Genomic DNA, 15,515 nt, shown 5'->3' with positions numbered 1-15,515 from the left:
CCCTTCTTGGCCTCAGGAGTGTGTGTAACTGTGCACAGTCCCCTGTCCGTTTCTTCCTGCTGCCTTTTTTTTTTTTTTTTTTTTTTTTGTCTTTTGAGACAAGGTCTCTCTATTATGCAGCTCTGGTTGTCCTGGAACTCTATATAGACCAGGCTGGACTCAGACTCTCAGAGACCCGCTTGCTTCAAGCCTCCCAAGTGCTGGGATTAAAGGAATGCTCCACCACTCCCAGCGCGTCCTGCTGTCTTTTCTTGCTGTGTCCTGAGTCCCAGGCTGTGAGTTCCAGACGTCTCCTCTCCCATCTCCAGCCTTGTGTGTCCTATGTTCTACTCAGTCCTGTGTCTTTTTTTCTCTGAAAGAGAAATCAGGTACAGGGATGCAGGTTGGGGAAGGTGCCAGGCCAGCCTGTGGGATAGCGACAGGCCTGGGCTCTCCCAAAGAGCATCCTTGCAGGAGAGTTATTTACACCCCTCCCCCCAATTTTTCTGCCTTCCTTACATTGGCCATAGCAAAAGCTTAGGGTTAGCTGCTAGGCTGCTCTGGCTGTGGGCATGGATCACCTGACTCCTTCTCCCATACCCAGGGCTTCTTCCGACGAAGTATCCAAAAGAACATGGTATATACGTGTCACCGGGACAAGAACTGCATCATCAACAAGGTGACCCGGAACCGGTGCCAGTACTGCCGGCTGCAGAAGTGCTTCGAAGTGGGCATGTCGAAGGAGTGTGAGTGTCAGCAGGGCCAGGGGCCAGGCCCTGCCTTGGGTGGGGCGTGCAGGGTGCTGTGTGTGCCTGTGTGTACATGCGGGAACATGTGTACCCCAGCAGGCGGGCAAGCGTCTCGCTAAGGATGCTTTGTAGGTAGCACCATGAGTCTGTGAGTCTGGCGGGCTGTGTGTTGCTTAGTGTTTAAGCCCAGAATGCACACCCCGTTAGCACGGTGGTTGTGTGCTTGTGTATAGGTATCTGCCCCCAGGATAGCTTGCTTCGGGGTTTTGCTTGGCTTTGGGGTGTGGCCCAGTAGCTTATCCCTGTTCCCCCTATATGTTAGGGGAGGGACCTGAACTCCAGAGGGTGCAAAGTTGGTCTGTATGTATAGGGGGACTGACATAGGACCCCTGAAGCCATTGTCTGGATAAGCCTGGAATCCGGAGTTGGAAGAGAACTAGGCTTCTCAGATCCCAGAGGAAAAGGGGTTTCCAGTTTGGGCTCAGCTGAGGCCCTGACAGAGGGAGGGGCAGAGGGAGGGCTGGACGGGGAGACCCTCTTGTGTTGAATCATGGGTGTTGCCGTGGTGACCAGTGATTGATGATGTCAGAGATAAATGACGCTGACAGACGCCTCCTTGTCTGCGTGGCCGTTGCCATGGAGCCTGAGCCTTGGGGGACGAGGTGGGGGAGGGGGCTGCGAGACCCCCTCCAGCCCTTTGTGGGGAGGGGTGCAGAGAAAGATGGTTCTGACTAATGCACCAGCCACCCTGGCCAGGATTTGGGAGCTGGATCTCCCGCTGCCTCCTGTCACCAGAGACCGCAGAGTGCTTGCTGGTCTTGCACTCAGGAAGTAGTGACAGTGCTCTGCACAGTCTGTGACAACTTGGGACGTGCAGAACTGAGACCTTTCGGTAAAAGGGCTGTCACTTCCTCCTCCCTTAGCTCCACCTTCCTTCTTTGAACTATAGAAGGACAGGACGAGGGTGGGGACCCCCTCTCCTTCCCACAACAACTCCCCCTTTCTCTCCCTCCTTTCCCTCTCCCGGCTGCTCTGTGCCCCGGAGCTGAGCAGCTGCCATTTCAATAGAATTAAAGCTTCCGAATGATAAACGTCTTGTCACAGCTGCAATTTTCTCTTCCCAAATTATCCCCCCACTCTGCCTCTCCCTCTCCCTTCTCTCCCCTGCACTTTATTGAATTTGCAGAATCGACATGAGTGATCTCCAAATTATGCCAGCTCCCCCCCCAGTCCCCTCCCTGGACCCCCACCCCCACCCTTCCTTCCTCCCGCGTCAGCAGCCGCCATGGAGGCCCTGTGAGTGATTGTGTGTCTGGGATAATCGGCTGGTAACGACCCCATCGCTTCTTTAAGGCCGAGTGGTGTGTGCGGCTCAGCGCCCCCCGGTGATTTGTCAGCTCCCCAGCTAATGGGCCAAGAGATTCCTCTGCCAGGGGCCCCCCATTCTCTGGTTGGGGAGCCTTATTCCCTGCCTGCCCAGGGAGCTACTTTGAGCCAATCTTAGGAATCCCCCAGGGAGATTGCTGCCAGAGCTCTGGGACACCAAGGATTCCTGGCAGGAACCAAACAGGGACTCAGTTTGCGTGACTGCCAACCTGGGCACATGTTCTTAGAGTGTGGGCTGTGGTGGATGCATTTCAGAGGCCAAGGGCATGTATGCACATGTGTGACGTCAGCTGCCGTCTTGGGGCCTGGAATAGCATTTAGGATATGAGTCAGACAGACCTGGAGGTTTTCTGTGGTGCACTGTTTTGTGTATATGTCTGTCTGTCTGTCTGGGTGGTAGACAGCATAGGCTGGGCCCAACCCTGAGCCGGAAGCAGTCAATCTCTAACCCACCCCTGTCCCCCCCACCCCCCAACAGCGGTGCGAAACGATCGAAACAAAAAGAAGAAAGAGGCGCCCAAGCCCGAGTGCTCAGAGAGCTACACGCTGACGCCGGAGGTGGGGGAACTCATCGAAAAGGTGCGCAAGGCGCACCAGGAGACCTTCCCGGCCCTCTGCCAGCTGGGCAAGTACACTACGGTATGCCAGCCGGTGGGGACGCCGCACACCCAGGGCCACCTCGACCACCCTTCCCGTCTCCTCCTCCACTGTCCGGAAGCATAGGCTGGGTGGAGGGCAGGCAGCGGCCAGGCTGCAGCGGGTGCCGTAGCCGAGGCTCTTACCCTCCCTGCCTCCCCCAGAACAACAGCTCAGAACAGCGCGTCTCCCTGGACATTGACCTCTGGGACAAGTTCAGTGAACTGTCCACCAAGTGCATCATCAAGACTGTCGAGTTCGCCAAGCAGCTGCCCGGCTTTACCACTCTCACCATCGCAGACCAGATCACCCTCCTCAAGGCTGCCTGCCTCGACATCCTGGTGAGAGTCCCAGAGTCCGTCCGCCCCTGCTCTCCAGCCGCGTTCCTACCCTGCTGGGCTCTGTTCCCAGCTGGACGGCTACTTACCCCGAGGCCTTCCCAGAATCCAAATGCCCACCACTCACGCAGCTACTTCCTTCCTCTCCTGCGTGCACCTGCCCACTTAGCTGCGTCCCACGTGGGAAGGTGGCATCTCCTGGGACACAGTGCTGGAGTCGGAGTTCTGTAGCGTTTAGCAGCCTGAGTTGTGAGCGGGATGCCGGACGTAATAAGAACTGTCCTAGTGAAGGAAGGCTAAGAGGCAGATTCCCTGGAATCTCTCCCACCACCTCTTCCTTCAAAGACACATCCTAGGTGGAGAACTAGAGGCATGAGGGGCTGCGGGGAAGGGGAGGGCATCACATGCCCGGTTCCCGGCACACAGATGTGGGACGGGCCGTTGGGCATAAACTGTCGAGGCTGAATGGAATAGCCCTAGAACCAGATCTGCCTTGTTTCCTGCTGGTTGGAAACTCCTTTCCCTCCTGATTTCTCTATAGGAAGGCAGCATGGCCTAGATCTGCTGGTCTGGAGCAGTAGCAGTGGATATGTGCGTCTATTTAAATTTAATTACAATTAGATTCAGTTCAGTCCCCCAGTTGCATTAGCCACATCTCGAGTACTCAGTAGCCACATGGGGCCGGTGGCTATGGCCTTGGATGCTGCAAGACAGAACCTTTCCATCACTGGAGAAAATTGTCAGCCAGCCACGCTCTGGCTGCTTGCCAGGGAGAGGCCTCTGGGAATGTTGGAGCTGGTGTGCCAGGGGCTGGGGCAGGAGGTGGGGGGTGTGCTTCCAGCCTCTGAACCTGTATCCACCCTCTGCACCCCAGATTCTGCGGATCTGCACGCGGTACACGCCTGAGCAGGACACAATGACCTTCTCAGATGGCCTGACCCTGAACCGGACTCAGATGCACAATGCTGGCTTTGGTCCCCTCACCGACTTGGTCTTTGCCTTCGCCAACCAGCTGCTGCCCCTGGAGATGGACGATGCTGAGACTGGACTGCTCAGTGCCATCTGCCTCATCTGTGGAGGTGGGTGAGGCGCAGGTGGCTATTGGGAGGCGTGCTGAGAGGCCTTCAGGGGCAGGTCTGGACTCTGGGCACACAAGGCCAGGGTCTCGGGCAACAAGCACTCTTCTAGAGTCAAGAATAAGACCCAGTTAACAGTTAATGGTACTTCCCTGGGGATTCCCTGCTCTCTATGAGGAGAGCTACCTGTGTTGGGCCAAGGGTTTCCATCCCTACACACACAGCTGCTGTGAAGAGCTTTGAACATCCCACTCTCCACTCTTGTTTTAGAGCATAAAGCTCTGTTCTTGCCTACCAGCTCAGAGACCCTTCCTGGCTTACCCTGTGGCCAGGTGTGTGGGAGAGCAGCCTTCTGCCCTCTGTGGCTTGGGCAGACACGCCCCCAAGTGGCCAGATCTGGGACTGCAGCTGTGTATTCTCGGTTGGTGGAATGGGCTGGGGGGTGGGGCTGGGGCTCCTGCTCAGGGGACTGCTTTGTGCTCAGACCGACAGGACCTGGAGCAGCCAGACAAGGTGGACATGCTGCAGGAGCCACTGCTGGAAGCACTGAAAGTCTACGTCCGGAAACGGAGGCCCAGCCGACCCCACATGTTCCCCAAGATGCTGATGAAGATCACGGACCTTCGGAGTATCAGCGCCAAGGGTGAGTGAGCCTCATCTCCCTCACCCCGAGGTGGGGTGGCTTCCAGCCAGAGGGGTCCCGATCCCTCTGGGGTCACATGACTCTTTCACGGCGAGTCTCATGACGATTCATAATAGTAGCGCAAGTAGAGATTTGAAGTCGTAATGGAATAATTTTATGGTTGGGGTGGGGGATGTCACCACAACACGAGGAACTGTATTAAAGGGTTGCAGCACTGGAGTGAGAACCACTGACCTAGAGGAAGGGCCGCCCAGGACTGGCTTAGAACTTGCTGCCTGCCTCGTGGCTTGGTATCTACATGAGGTCTTCCTCATCTGAACCCGGCATGTGCCCATCTGTCTAGGCCGAGGTTCTCTGGCTGTCACTTTTCCATGGTACCTTAAGACACGCCTCTAAGCCGGGCCGTGGTGGCGCACGCCTGTAATCCCAGCACTCTGGGAGGCAGAGGCAGGCGGATTTCTGAGTTCGAGGCCAGCCTGGTCTACAGAGTGAGTTCCAGAACAGCCAGGGCTACACAGAGAAACCCTGTCTCGAAAAAAACAAATCCAAAAAAACAAAACAAAACAAAAAGACACGCCTCTATAATAGGCCGTGTGGGTGTTGTCTGTGAAAAGGGCATTTGCCAGCTCTGAGCCTCAGTTTCCTGTGGAGGGGACAGGTGGAGGGCGGGTGATCATGCTTGGAAGGGTCTGCAGGATAAGCCTGGACATTGGGCCAAACCTGAAAGAATGCTTCACCCAGTGGCCACACTGGGCTCAGCAGAGCTGGCCTGTGTCAAGTAACTGAGTGCCAGGTGCAGTGCATGGCAGATGCCCACATGGGTGGCATTGGTCCCCTCGCCCTGTGACCCTCCCTTCTGGGCTGGGACCCTGACCCCCACCTCCTTCCCCACAGGAGCTGAACGGGTGATCACCTTGAAGATGGAGATCCCGGGCTCCATGCCACCACTCATCCAGGAAATGCTGGAGAACTCTGAGGGCTTGGACACTCTAAGCGGACAATCGGGGGGCGGAACACGAGACGGGGGTGGCCTAGCTCCCCCTCCGGGTAGCTGTAGCCCCAGCCTCAGTCCCAGCTCCCACAGAAGCAGCCCAGCCACTCAGTCCCCATGACCGCCTGGACACACGTGGACCAGCCCTCCTCACCCCTGCCCTGACTTTCTCTGCCTTCCTGCTGGCCATGTGACCTGTCGGCCCGGCCCTGCTTGTCCTCAGAGACAGAACTGGGGACCTTCCAGGGGGGACAGGAGGGAGGAGGCAGTGACTCTGTGGACAGAGGCCTGGACCCAAGATGGACTGCCCTCTTCCGGCAGCCTGGGCTGGCATCAGGGGCCAGGCGTTGAGCCACAAGAGGACCTGGGTCTGAGCCCTCACCCACCCTGCCACGTCTTCATCACCAGCAAACGCCGGGACCTGGCTCCCTGTCCTCCGGAACTCAAGCCATCACTCCCCAGTCGGGGACTTCCCCCCGCTTTGGATGGTGACAGAGGGTGCCCAGGGTGGGGGAGACCCCCTGTACATATCCTGCCTACCAACCCCCAGATATTAATTCTCGCTGGTTTTGTTTTTATTTTAATTTTTTTGTTTTGTTTTTTTTTAATAAGAATTTTCATTTTAAGCACATTTATACTGAAGGAATTTGTGCTGTGTATTGGGGGAGCCGGAGCTAGAGCTGAAGGGGGTGGGTCCTGGGGATGGGCAGGGCTCAGAAGGGCTCCCCTCTCCCTTGATGTCCCAGCCGAGGCTCCCGCCCCCCCACCCCCACCCCCGGTCTTTCCTCCTCAGTTTTCTCTAATACTGTGAAATAACTAACTTTCCAAGGCCGCCTTCCCTACCCTGTGCAGGAAGGTAGCTTCCCCTCCCCCCCTCTGCCCAGCCACTGGGTGTGGGCATCTTGGGCAGCTATCCCTGAGAGGAAGGCACCCTGGCTTTTGGCTTGTCCCCTTACCCACCAATAATCAGGGTAAGGGCGAAGCTAGGGCCCCTGGGGTGAGAAGGCTGTTACTCCTCACTGCCCGACAGAGCTCACTTCATCCAAGCCCCAGCCCCACTGTGAAGGGGCCGGCTAAGGGGTCCAAGTTACCCCAGCCCCCAGCCTCATAGCCACCAGCACCCGATGGGGCCCTCCGACACACACACACAGCCTAAGTTCCTCCAATTCCCCCAGCCCACCACCAACCCCTCTCAGCCCCCTCCTTGCCCCGCAGGACGGGACTCCAGGGGGTCCCCTCCCCTACACCCCTGGGCTGGGGGAGCAGGCTCTACCTTGCCCTCCTGCCTGGGTGGGGTCTCACCCTGGAGCCCACTGGTGCACCTGTTCCTGCTGGGTTTCCACTGAGATCTACTGGAGAAAGAATAAAGTTCTATTTATTCTATAATGCCTCTGCCTCTCTGCCTCCACCCTCTCTCCCTGTCTGGGCCGGAACTCAAGATGGAGAGCTTTCTACAGGCTCTGGGTCACAGTGTGCAAGCACTAAGGGCCAAAGGCTCGGCCAGTGTTTCTCCAAGTTGCCCCCTGGTGGGGTCTAGCTCAGGGACCCTGAGAGCTGAGATAGACCCAATCTGGCAGGGCCCTCAACCTGGGCGCAGGGAGGCTCACCCACAGCAGGGGATTGTGGGAAAGGAGAGGAGCAGGAGGAGAAATGGCCTTTCCCACAATCGGAGAGGAAGCCAGGCCTTGGCCTCAGAGCCCCTGGCCTTGAAGTTACCCAGTGACAGACCAGTGGCTACACTTGATGTTCACACAATCCTGGAGCTATCAGTTCCTTACTCTCGTATCTCAGCCCAGAGAAACCAGTGTCCTTCCTTGCCCAGGGTGACACACAGTGACAGGCGGGGGACCAGCACTCAGGGTCCCTGCTCAACCCAGGGTTCTTCCTTGGGGAAACACTTTTGAAACACCAGATGCATCATGTATCCCAAAGTGCTTGGAGTCCCTCTGTCCTTGAAGAGAAGCTGAACCAACCGGTTCTTTCCCTGGAGGCTCTAGCCATTTCTAGGTCAGCCACTAGGTGGCAGCAGCTGCTCACTTAACACTGTCGCAGGGGAGCCTTCACTAACAATTTTTTAGCATGGTTATTTAACTGAAATCAAATGTACACAGGCTTCCAAGAACCAGTATGTGCTTGGGGGAGGCATAGGCAGTAGAATTACTGCAAGTTCAAGGCCAGCCTGATGTGTAAGACAGCAAGTTCCAGGTTAGCCTAGACTACATAGTAAAATCTTGCCCTAAAAGAGCAAAAATCACATAGCATTATAGAGCAGGAACAGAGAAGAGGGCATTTCGGTACATTAATAAATACTTTAGGGCTGGAGAGAGGGCTCAGCGGTTGAGAGTACCGACTGCTCTTCCAAAGGTCCTGAGTTCAGTTCCTACCATGTCATGGTTTACAACCATCTATAATGGAATCCAGTACCCTCATCCGGTGTGTCTGAAGAAAGCATCTCTTCAGACATGTATCTCACATACATTAAATAAAGGAAGGAATTTTTTTGTTGTTTTTTGTTTGTTTGTTTGTTTGGTTGGTTGGTTGGTTTTTGATTTCTCAAGACAGGATTTCTCTGTGTAGCCCTGGCTGTCCTGGAACTCACTCTGTAGACCAGGCTGGCCTCGAACTCAGAGATCTGCCTGCCTCTGCCTCCCAAGTGCTGGGATTAAAGGCGTGCGCCACCACTGCCTGGCAAAAGGAATCTTTTAAAAGCAAAAATAGTTACTTTAAGGAAAGAAACCCAAGATGGGAAGTGGCGGCATATAACCTTTAATCCCAGCAGTCAGGGAGGCTGAGGCAGGCGGATCTCTGTGGGTTCGAGGCCAGCCTGGTCTACAGAGTGAGTTCCAGGACAGACAGGGCTACACAGAGAAAACCTGGAGAGAGGGAGACTAACAGTGTGAACATCCAATGAGACACTCTAAACGCTGTGTGAGGGCTGGTGACAGGGAAGAGCAGGAAAGGAGCTTGCCAGCAAACCTGACAACCGGAGTCACCTCAGGACCCACGTGAGGAGAGACCCGACTTCCACAAGTTGTCCTCTGACCTCCACATTCACATGGTGGACACACATACAGGTGCGCACAGATGTGTAGCAAATTACTCCGAGGGACTGGAGAGATGGCTCAGCAGTTAAGAGCACTGATTGTGCTTCTGAAAGTCCTGAGTTCAAATCCCAGCAACCACATGGTGGCTCACAACCATTCGTAATGGGATCCGATGCCCTCTTCTGGTGTCTCAGAAGACAGCTGCAGTGTAGTCATATACACAAAATAAATCTTTAAAAATGTTTTTGAAAGTTTGTGTGATGATTTTGTGTGTTTTTTTGAGTTTTATACTTGCATATACTGAATTTTGATCAAATACACCTCCATCCCCCTTCCCCACTTCTGTCCCCTCACCAGTGCCCCCTATAACTTCCTGTGCCCTATTTTAATATTTTAAAACTTTTACAGTAATATTCTGCTTCCTTGTATGTCTGTGTGAAGGTGTCAGATCCCCTAGAACTGAAATTACAGATAATTGTGAACTGTCATGAGGGTGCTGGGATTTGAACCTTGGTCCTTTGGAAGAACAGTCAGTGTTCTCTCTTTTTTTTTTTTTTTTTTTTTTTTTTGGTTTTTTTTTTTTGTTTGTTTGTTTTGTTTTTCAAGACAGGCTTTCTCTGTGTAGCCCTGGCTGTTCTGGAATTCACTCTGTAGACCAGGCTGAGCCATCTCTTCAGCCCCATGTGCCCTATTTAAAACTGAGTCTACTTGGTGCCGCCTCTACACCCACCTGTAGGCGCAGGGCCACCTGCTGGATCATCCCTGAAGAAAAGTTACTCCCTCTCCAAGGAGCTAGCAACTGCCAGCGGCTGCTCAGCTAGGGGTGGGGCCTGGTGACCCCTCTTTCCACTTCATTATGGCTGGCTTGACCTGAGTCTGTGGTATCTTTTAGGCAGGGTTTCTCACTGAGCCTGGAATTCACAAATGTGGCTGCACCAGCTGGCCAGCAAGCCACAGGCTTCCCCCTGCACTGGAATTTCAGTCTCTCCTCAATAGGCCCATTGTTTTGAGGTGGAAGCTAAAGATCTGAACTCAGGTTCTTATACCCACGGGCCAAACACTCTACCACAGACTCCACCAGCTCTCCAGCCCCTGGGACTTTAAAAACAAACTTTGGGACTGACATTGTCCCTTTCCACAAAATGCTAACAGGATGTCACCGGTTGCTCTCTTCAGAGAGCACCAGAAGAGGGCATCAGATCCCATTACAGATGGTTGTGAGCCACCATGTGGTTGCTGGGAATTGAACTCAGGTCCTCTGGAAGAGAAGTCAGTGCTCTTAACCGCTGAGCCATCTCTCCAGCCTGGTAAAGCCCCTCTTGACGGAGGGTCTTCCCTGTGGTGACTTGCTGGGCATGAGCTGTCTTTCTTGTTCCACAGTTTATCGCTGTGAAGCAGTTTCTCAAGATTTTTCTTTTTTGAGACAGGGTTTCCGCTGTGGAGTCCTGACCTCTGACCTTTTTTATTTTTATTTTTATTTTTTAAGACAATTGTCTCTTTATGTGACCCAGGTCTAGTGGTGACATTTTGAGTGGGATAACTTTTTTTGCTGTGAGAGTTTATCCTGGGTGGTCACAATGGTTAGTGACATTCCTGATCTCTGCTGGTCTTGCTGTGTGTGTAGCTCGGGCCTGGAATTTGAGATTCTCCTGCCTCAGCTCCTGAGATTACAGTTGCATGCCTCCACACATAGTTCCCTCCAGCCCACTCAACCCTCTGTTTTGGGGCAGGGTCTCCAGTATCCCAGGATGACCCTGAATTCATTATATAGCCAAGGATGACCTTGCATTTCGGATCCTCCTGCCTCCGCCTCCCAAGGACTAGGATCAAGGCCGAGTTTGGTTTCTTGCTCAGCAAGCACTCCACCAAACTGAGCTCCTCTACAGCCTCTACTCTGTGGACACACCCAGTGCTTCCTCAGAGGCTGAGGTAATGTCCTGTGGAGGCAGACGCATCCCTAGCCGAGCTCTGTGCTGTGCTAAGACTCCTCTTCCTCTGGGAGGCAGAGGCAGGCGGATTTCCGAGTTCGAGGCCAGCCTGGTCTACAGAGTGAGTTCCAGGACAGCCAGGGCTACACAGAGAAACCCTGTCTTGAAAAACCCAAATCCAAAACAACAACAACAACAACAAAAGACTCATCTTCTTTCCTCAAACAGAGGGACTCAGAAGATTCGTAATGGACCCAAGTCAGAAGTGTCTCCCTATCGAGACTCGGGAATCTATGTGGAGGAGATCCCCCTTCTTTCAGGACAGTAATTGTGTGGGATACGGGGTAGTCAGATGGCTTGTTGTGGCTAGAACGTGTTAGCAGCTCACATCTGGTTGTGAGTGAATATGGAGAAGGTTGCAGAGGCTGGGACAGGGGTGGCCTGAGCAGCAGTCAGCCCTGAAGGGAGATTTACATTTACGCTGGCAGGACCAAGTCCAAAAGGAGCTCGCAGAGCGGGAGCAGGGGTTGTGGGCAGCTCTAGGCAACGGCAGCGGCTGACCCTGGGCAGCCTCTGCAGAGGCTGAGAAGAGCAGACATAGGAGATGCTGCCGAGGAAGTCAAAGGGGAGGTGTAGGCGACTGCATCTTAGAGAAAATAAGATGAAGATGGCGGTACAGCCGCTGACAGAGGAGGTCCCGCGGCACGGCCGACCAGGAATGGAGTGGACCGATGATGACCGGATGGGCTGGGTCCACGTTGCTGGCCACACCTTACCACATTCATCCATGTTTGATTAACTCCAGCCACACGAGTCTCGTCTCTCCGTTGGCTTTGCCCTCGCCCCTCCCCCTCCCCCAGGGCTGACACTGACCACCTGAATGCTTTTCTTGGAAACAGCGCTTGCTTCGTGACAGGTCCCCTGAGTGTGACCTCCGCAGAAACATCCCTCGCCCCTTATCTTTTCTGATGTCTTTCCCCACAGAATGCAAACTCTACGAGGACAGAGGCGCCGACCTGTAGATGTAGGTGTCTGACTTCTGGATCCGTGCCGTACGTGGCAGCCACTAGCTGTGTGTGCAGGCTGGGCTGGTTTGAACTGGCGTGTACCTTATGTGTAAAGTACACTTTGTGTGAGAAAAAAGAAAGGGAAATATCTCTGTGATCCTTCCAGGCACTGATGATGTGCTCAAATGGAACTATTTTGGATAAAGTAGGTTAAAGAAAAGACACCACTTATATTAATCTTGCCTGTTTCCTTGTGCTTTTTAAATGTGGTTGAGTGAAAACTGGAAGTTACATTGTAAATTGGATGTGGTGGTGCATGCATGCTTTTAATCCTGGCAGTGGGAGACAAGAGGCAGTCAGATCTCATTGAATTTGAGGCCAGCCTGGTCTACATAGTGAGTTCCTAGCCAGCCAGGGCTATGTAGAGAGATCCTATCTCAAAAATCAAAATCAAACCAAACAAAAAAATTACATTGTACCTCATGTGCAATTGTATTGAATGATAGTGATCTTGAACCAATGTTTGTTGAATGACTATCTTTGGAAGGCAGCTGGACATCCACATGTAGGCTTGTGTGGAGGGCTCCGGGCTGCAGATCCAACATCAGAGAAACAGACGTGTCCCCTGGGAGCGTGGGCATGAGCTTTAGCATCGTGGAATGGGCCCAAAACTCTGTGTCATGCTCGCATGCATGGTACACGCCTGGAACACGGGATGCCTGAACGTGGGGCAGAGAAAGCCAGGCCTGGAGGCACGTTTTCTTCAAATGTGACCAAAAGACAAAGGCAGGCGGTGGGGGAAGGGGCCGGGCTTCAGAAAGTAAGATTGCACCCGACAGCAAGTCTAAATCTGGCATCGCAAGTGGGCATGCTTGCTGGGGACAGAAACTTCGGGCTGGTTTGACAGATGGCAAGGTGGGGGTGGAGGCTCATCCCAGGGGAGCCCAGGGTGCAGGAAGCCGGGGATGACTGGTTGTACTCCAAGAGCAGGGAATTCCCCCAAGGGTCAAGTAAGGCCCTGCAGGAGGGTGGGGGATGGGCACACAAAGGACAGAGGGACTGAATGAGCAGTTTGGGGGTACGGTAGCTAAAGGCAGAACCTGGGCAACAGATCTGACAGAGCCAGAGGTGTGGGGGTGGGGAGGGTGTGGTGGGAGGTGAGGGGGAAGGTAGCCAGCCCTTCTCTGTCAGGATTTATCACTTGGTCCTGGTGAGGGTATTCAGAATGGCCACACAGGTGATGAGAGGCAGGTGAGAGGACAGAGGAGGGTGACAGAGCCATGTGGCACCTCTCTGACAGTCTGGGCTAGGAGTAGGGCTAGTTGCAAGGGAATGGAGACCCAGAAACATCTGTCTTCTCTTTTTTTTTTTTTAACATCTGTCTTTGAAGGGCAGTTTTCCTTGAGGATGGAGAGGACTCAACCATGTTTATAGATTACAGGAGCAGTGACTGACAGGTGGTTTCAAGTCCAGCCCCACTCCCAGTCTGCCTCCCCGGTGGTGGGGCTTGGTTACCCTGCCTGGCCACTGGGCACAGATGATTGAACAGGACACTCCTTGTCTGTTCCTGTGGGGGACACTGAAGCCCTCACAGGCGGCTGGCTGGGTTAGGTCAATAGGGAGGAAGCCATCTTGGCTACCCCTGGCATTGGGCTCTGGTTGTGACTGACAGTTATGGCAGATGCACACATAGAATGTGTGTGTATAGGTGTGTACACAGAACTGACAAGATGCATGCGCATGCGTGCATCCACACAGAGCCCTCAAGGACATACATGTGAATGTCTGTGCACACAGGCATGAACCCAGGTCTGTATCTCCTGCCACTTGGGAGGTGTATACTTGTGGGTGCATGCGTGTCCGGACCCTCACAAATGTACACATGCAAACACACACAGCTCACAGAGGTTTACTGTGCTTGAGGAACCAACCCATGCGAGTGTATCCAGTGTGCTTATGTGCACGGAGAGCCCACAGAGAACCACTCTGCTCTGAATTAGCAGGGGACCTGGGAATGTTGCCATCACTGTTGATTTTGTCCCCGGTGTAACAGTCAGGTCACCCACTGCCTGTTTGCCTACTCTGGTGGGGAGGGGGGCTTGGCATCCTTCCTCTCTGCTGGGTTCACGGCATGGAGGAGCCTCCCTGATTCAACACGGCTGCTGTAACTAGCACTAGGAAGTGCGACACCCCCACCCCACCCAAACCCCGGGGGTCCCTTCTACGTATTTTCTGCACGGGGTGGGGGTGGGGGTCCCCTCTGCTCATCTTCCGCTCAGGCAGGGTCCTATGCAGTCTTTCAGAAGCCAAGTCTTCTTCCTCCAAGGACCCGGGTGCTGACATCCAGCCTCCGATCTCGCCGCTAGATGGCCAGGTCCTGGCGCAGGGTGGCCAATGACGCTTTGCTGTGGCCGCTGCCGCCCTCGCTGTCGCCGGCCGGTGCACGGTGCGCGTAGGCTGGCGGGCCGAAGGGGTCGGGGTCGGGGTCCCCGCGTTGCGAAGGCAGAGAGGGCGACGGCGGCGGCGGCGGGAACAGCTTGGCGCGCTGGCGACCCTTCCAGAGCAGGTGACCCAGCTCCGCCACGCTGAGCAGCGCCGACAGCAGCCCGACGGCGAAGTAGAAGACCACGAAGACGGTCTTCTCGGTCGGCCGGCTCACGAAACAGTCGACCGTGTGCGGGCAAGGTGGCCCGGTGCACGCGTAGTGCGGGGCCACGCGGAAGCCGTAGAGCAGCGCCTGGCCGCCCAGGAAGGCCAGCTCGGCGAGCAGGCGCAGAGCCACGCTCAGCAGGTAGCAGCGGCGCGCGCGGCGAGCGCGCTGGGCGCACGGGGAGCACGGCGCCTCGGCACGCCCGCGCGCGCACGGCGGTGCCGGCTGCGCGCCCCCCGCCTCCTTGCTGGCCTGGTGCATGGAGTAGATGACGAACAGCACCGGCGGCGCCGACAGCAGCAGGATGTGGAAGAGCCAGAAGCGGTAGTGGGACACCGGGAAGGCGCGATCGTAGCAGGTCTGGCGACAGCCGGGCTGCAGCGTATTGCACACGAACTCCTCCTGCTCGTCCTCGAACACGGCACCTCCCACCGTGGCCAGCACCAGGATGCGGAAGATCAGCATGATCACCAGCCAGAGACGACCCACGAGCGGCGACTGCAGCTGCACAGCGTCCAGCAGGGAGCCTAGGAACGCCCACTCCCCCATGACGCTGGGGACGAGGAAAAGGGGGTAGTCACAGGCTGGGACGGACTGAACAACCCCCTCCCCCAAACCCTGTCCCTTAACAATCTCTAATCTCGGAGGGCGCCAGGGGAAGGATATTTTCTGGGGTTCAATGAGTTAATGTCTGAGTGTGAGGATAGCCCATCCTCAGCTATGGGATTCCTTCATCTGGGCATAGAGGGGTGCTGAGGAGGGATTCCCCGGCACCCCTGGCCCGGGCCTGCTTGCTAGGGAGACCTAAGGTCTCCCAGATTCTAGGTTCTTCTGCAGGGTTGCGCCAGGATGGTTTCCAGGAGCAAGGGCGGCTGCTGGAGTCTGGAATTCCACGTTCCTTCTATTTGAGACCCCTGGGAGCAAGGGGAGTGTCAGGCCAAGTGAGCACCCCCTCCCCCCTGTCTCCTTTCTCTCTCACCTCGCAGCAGGAACGCCTTTCAGGGTTGGAGGCTGACACAGAGCCTGTTTTCCCAACTTAAGAATCTCGCGCCCTTCCTCTCCAGCCCCAGCCAAGGAGACCCCGGAAC

The 15,515-nt window shown here is 55.1% G+C and overlaps 2 protein-coding genes across 6 annotated transcripts in view; one reads left to right on the top strand and one right to left on the bottom strand.

Annotated features, from left to right (window-relative positions):
• The window catches only part of Rara (retinoic acid receptor alpha), a 46,697-nt gene extending 40,268 nt beyond the window's left edge, over nucleotides 1-6,429 (top strand). For 4 of the 5 annotated variants that reach the window (XM_052194932.1, XM_052194931.1, XM_052194933.1 and 1 more), the window contains 6 exons: nucleotides 584-725; nucleotides 2,593-2,753; nucleotides 2,915-3,091; nucleotides 3,963-4,167; nucleotides 4,649-4,807; nucleotides 5,702-6,429. In XM_052194932.1, coding sequence (XP_052050892.1) covers nucleotides 584-725; nucleotides 2,593-2,753; nucleotides 2,915-3,091; nucleotides 3,963-4,167; nucleotides 4,649-4,807; nucleotides 5,702-5,919 — 1,062 coding nt within the window. In that variant the 3' untranslated portion in view covers nucleotides 5,920-6,429. Of the gene's footprint in view, nucleotides 1-168; nucleotides 276-583; nucleotides 726-2,592; nucleotides 2,754-2,914; nucleotides 3,092-3,962; nucleotides 4,168-4,648; nucleotides 4,808-5,701 lie in introns of those variants that run through there. The other variant, XM_052194935.1, reaches the window with a different exon arrangement.
• A 7,256-nt stretch (nucleotides 6,430-13,685) lies between these two features.
• On the bottom strand, nucleotides 13,686-15,032 carry Gjd3 (gap junction protein delta 3). The gene has a single exon (XM_052194936.1). It carries the CDS (start codon nucleotides 14,974-14,976, stop codon nucleotides 14,140-14,142), a length of 837 nt encoding a protein of 278 aa, XP_052050896.1. The 5' UTR covers nucleotides 14,977-15,032; the 3' UTR covers nucleotides 13,686-14,139.
• Nucleotides 15,033-15,515: the final 483 nt, after the last annotated feature.

The sequence above is a fragment of the Apodemus sylvaticus genome, chromosome 10, assembly GCF_947179515.1.
Source record: "Apodemus sylvaticus chromosome 10, mApoSyl1.1, whole genome shotgun sequence".
NCBI lineage: Eukaryota > Metazoa > Chordata > Mammalia > Rodentia > Muridae > Apodemus > Apodemus sylvaticus.
This window is presented reverse-complemented; position numbering and strand designations above follow the sequence as displayed.